Genomic DNA, 4,443 nt, shown 5'->3' with positions numbered 1-4,443 from the left:
GTTGGCAGTGTAGAGGTACTCCAACACTAATCGCAGTCCAATGGAGGAGCAGCCTTGGAGTACCAGGTTATTGATGGGCCTGGCATTTGGGGTCACCAGCTTGTCATCAGGAGATGATGACGGGGTCCCACTGCTGCCCTGGTCTCCTTTGCTCCCTTCATTGTTGATGGCATTGTGAGAGGAGGAGAAGAGTGATCTGAAATACTGTGAGCAGGAGGCCAGCACCGCTTTGTGGCAGTGGAACTGCTGTCCCTGGGCAGTGAGAGTCACATCACAGAAGAGCTGCTTCCTCCATAAGAGATTGAGCCCGTGCAGCAGGGTGTCACTGTGTGTTGGGTCAAAGGTGGATGTTCTATCACCCGATCTGGACATGACTTCCCGACTGTGAACGCCACCTAGGCGACAAATAAACCATGCAAGCCATTTACTTCAGGTCATTTATTTGCACCCGTGCAGCCCCACATAAAAGATGCTTCCAGCCAACTGTTACAATGGGAATAAACGATTTCTTGGGCAAGTTTTCGAGCAAATCGCGCGTCCATGTGGCGCCGTAGAATCGGTGGCGAGGCAGCGGGAGACGATGCGCCTCCTGCGCCGCTGCCGCCGCCGTAACCGCGGCTCTCAACTTTGCATTCTGTATAGGCGTATAGCAGCAAACCAAAACACATGCATTCGCACCGTGAGCCCTTTTTAGTCATCCTCAGCCGGAGGAAAGATGATCTAAACGCAGGCGGAGATGTGAAGGGCGCCGATGAAACGACACACCGGGAGGATTCGGATGGAGACGCTGCTGCAGATCGCTGCTGCTGCTGCTGCTGGCGCGGCTGAAGTTGTCGGGATGTGGAGACGGAGGAGAAGAGCGGACAACACGCAGCATTCAGCCAGCACTTACCCTCTGCACAATAACCCACAATGAGGACATAACACATGGCACAGATTTACGCAGTTAATACCAGATGAATCGGCAGATCCGTCAGCGGCAGCAGAGGCAGCAGAGGCAGAGCAGCATGGGTGCGATTCGTATTTAGTCTGCACGCGAGTTACGCGGACGTGAGTATCGGTAAATATTCAACGAAATGTAGAAGTTGACAGCAACATGCACGGATAATGTTTCCCATAACGGCACAAAGGCTATTTCTTTGTGCGTAATGTGCGCTAACTTGGCACAAGCGTGGCTTCCAAAGCGCCTGTCAGAACTAAATGATGTGAGCAGCTCGACTGAGAAGGAGCCAAACTTACCTGACTTCAGCTCTTGAACCCACAGAAAGTAAAATCCAGCTTCCAAAAATAATCCCACTTCAAATCCCCTTTGTTCTCCTTGAAGAAGAAAAAATTATATCCTTTTTGGTAAAGAAAAAAAAGTCTAGGTTCGCCGGTCAAACTCCTAAAGTCACAATTTCAGGTTATTTGTTGACGTTGATCATTTGTTCTTCTGAATTAACAAGAAGTGTGTGAGTGTGTGAGAGGGAGCTGTGCTTTCTGCAAGAGAAGAAGAAGAAGAAGAAATATACGTGTGACAAATTATGCTACCAAGAAACAACACATCATTATCCTTGGGCCTGGGGCTCAGTGAGTCGTAACGAGAGTAATAGGAAATCCACGGTTGGGGAGAGAAACGGTCGTGCATGGCCGGTGGAGAGAGACCATGCAGGGGTATGGATGCTGGAGAGACTCGCAAAATTATGGCTCAAGGCTATTGTAAAAACTGTCGAGCGTAAATGACTGCGATTTCAAACATCTATGGAAGAAAGAAAGGAGAAAAAGGGGGAGAAAAAAGCCAGTCTTTCCCTCGCTGTTATGGAGAGAACCGTCAAGTTTTAGTGCGCATTGCTAATTAGTCAATTTCTCTCTGCCTTCACAGCCCGACGACTTTGCTGCTGAGCTGAAACTGCTAATTTCTGGGACCAGCCTTTTTTTGGCTGTGAACTGGATGGATGAATGGCTTGTCTCGCACAAATGACAAAAAGCCCCTGCCTTAATCTCCATCGCCAAAATAACCCCTCATCTCATTCTGCTCCTGCAAGTCCTTCAAAAAAGAAGGTGCTTTTGCACAAACCTAACTTTTGCATGTGGGGTTTTTAAAAACTGCACACACCATAGTACTCTACCATTGTTTAATTAATCATGTAAACAGACCCCCGACCCCTCCTTTTGTTTCTCGATATGAACGACAAGCACGAGGCCACAAATGCAGGGACAGAACAGTAAAATAAACTGATGCAAAGTTATAAAGCAACATGCAGTAAAATAAAGTTGAAGCCAGGGTAGGGTGTTTCGGCACACTATTATCTCATCTGGTCACTTCATTGTTTCTCAGCCTGCAGGCCCGGCTACTGGCCTGTAAACACAAAGGCTCGAAACCTAATCCAACCTCCATCAGTGCGCGGTGGTGTGCTGTAGCTATGTGTTTGTCAAGTCCCGTTTGTAGATTTAGATTACACTAACGAACACGTTCTCTGCACGGACTTTGTTCACCAGATGTTGTTAAACTTATATATGAGTTACCCAAAAGTAGAAACCTAGAAGTTGTAATATGTTATTCATTTGAATTTGTTTTTATGGAAACACATTCTATGCACCTTACAATAAGCGGTGCACGTTCATTACTAAGTGCTTTAGACTTAGTCACGGCCCATACGGTGGTAGAGGGGTTTGAGTCACGGCCCATACGGTGGTAGAGGGGTTCGAGCTCTTGCCTCTATGATCGCTAGTTCAATTCCTGGTGGTAATTGATGGTGTTTCTGTGTTTGTAGTTCTTCGCTCCAACAACATGCAGGTTTAGGACACTCCGTGGGTAAAAGTGTCAGTTGTTGTTTGTCTCTATGTGGCCCCTTTGATGGACAAGTGAATTGTCCAGAGTTGAACCCCACCCTCCCGGTTGACTGCACATATGGCACGTAAGCATCTCATGTAACTTTGATATCTAGCAACTGTTTACTGGATGTAAACAATACACACCAGATGTGTCTGAGCTGATGCTGAGTCAGGAGCAAAAGGTGATGCTGCTCTAAATTACCTTAAATAAACCGAATATTTTTGATGGAAAAAACAATGGTTTCATTCAATGATCTCTATGTTAGTTAAGTATGAGTTCTCATCCCTCCATCCAAGACTATTGTTCTACAGGTTTTAACAGCAGGAATAAAAAAAATGAACCATTTCCCAGAATATTTATTCAGCATTGTGGCCCCCTATGTGAGTAACAAGGTAGTGCAATTGTGGTTGCAGTTTTAAAACAACTGCCAATCAGAAAGTTAAATGAGGCTTATTAGGACAGAATAAACTGTCAATTAGATAAAGAGCTCAGATAGAGTAAAAAAAAAAGAAAAAAGAAGTAGACCTGCATGCAGGTCCTCCCGTGGGACCAGAAGTGACAGATACCTCACAAGTTCTGAAATGACAGATAAGGAAAAATGGGTTTGTTCATGTGGTATGAAATAGTGCAACAGCGTGATATACTAGAAGACACACGGCATGTTCTGTCTCCTGTACTGTAGTACCACCGAACAGACTGGTTAGATGGTACGCTGGACGTCAAATACTGATCACCGCTGAAGAAAACTTAAATACTTCACCATTAATTAGTGGTTCTCGGCCACAGGACTCGGGCTTCGTACTGTTTGTACTGGCTCTTACACATGCCACCGTATTTCAATATGGAGTCACGTCCCGTTATCGTTAGCAGGACTCCGTTATCCCTGCATTAGCCAAGTCTCAAGCGAGCTATTCTAACGCAATAAAATGACCATTTCCAACTCTTTCAGCTCTTTGTAGCAACTCAGTCTCCTGAGGCCACTGGTCTTCAGATTGCAGGGCGTTTATGGTTGTAAGTTGTTGCAGTGTGCAAGAGGAGGAGGGGCTAGAGGGGGGTCATCAGATAAGAGAAGAATTTCCAGACTAATTAAACCCTTTGAGACAAAGAATCACACTACAGTGATTTACAACTCTCTGTACCAGTTAACCCGACTCATATTTATCTGTCATATTACTCAGATACCATATCTACCTCTGTGAGTAAAAAAAAAAAAAAAAATCATGTATGCTAAATGTCTTAATACAGGGGAAGCAACCAAAATTATTACTGTAAATAACAACTGTTTAACATTTTATACATTATTACGTTTTACCAAAAATAAATTGTTCACAAAGATACCAGAGTACAGTGGTGGCAGAAGTTTTAACTTTTCAGCATCTCCTCCACATAACTTTCTGCTCTCCTTTTTTTTTCTTCCTTTTTTTTGCAATGCTTACTGTAACTACTTTTTTATTTAAGGGGAATCATAATTCTATATATTTAAGGTCTTAATACTTGAATCCTTAAAGAACTCAAAGAACCTTTATTAGTCATGATACCATACATATGTCAACGTATTATTCTGACTCTCCTGAGTTTGTTCAATCTTTTGTTGTGGAATCATCCATTAAACAAATCTTCTCACCAAA

General features: G+C 44.0%; 1 protein-coding gene across 1 annotated transcript in view; it reads right to left on the bottom strand.

The window, feature by feature from the left end:
- klhl14 (kelch-like family member 14) overlaps window positions 1–1,333 on the bottom strand; it is a 13,818-nt gene extending 12,485 nt beyond the window's left edge. The window contains exons 1-2 of the mRNA XM_025052436.1: window positions 1,240–1,333; window positions 7–395 (exon numbers count right to left, since the gene is read on the bottom strand). Of these exons, the coding sequence (XP_024908204.1) occupies window positions 7–372 (366 nt within the window). The 5' untranslated portion in view covers window positions 373–395; window positions 1,240–1,333. The remainder of the gene's footprint in view (window positions 1–6; window positions 396–1,239) is intronic.
- Window positions 1,334–4,443: the final 3,110 nt, after the last annotated feature.

This window comes from Cynoglossus semilaevis, chromosome 20, assembly GCF_000523025.1.
Source record: "Cynoglossus semilaevis isolate Cse_v1.0 chromosome 20, Cse_v1.0, whole genome shotgun sequence".
NCBI classification, from domain to species: Eukaryota; Metazoa; Chordata; class Actinopteri; order Pleuronectiformes; family Cynoglossidae; genus Cynoglossus; species Cynoglossus semilaevis.
This window is presented reverse-complemented; position numbering and strand designations above follow the sequence as displayed.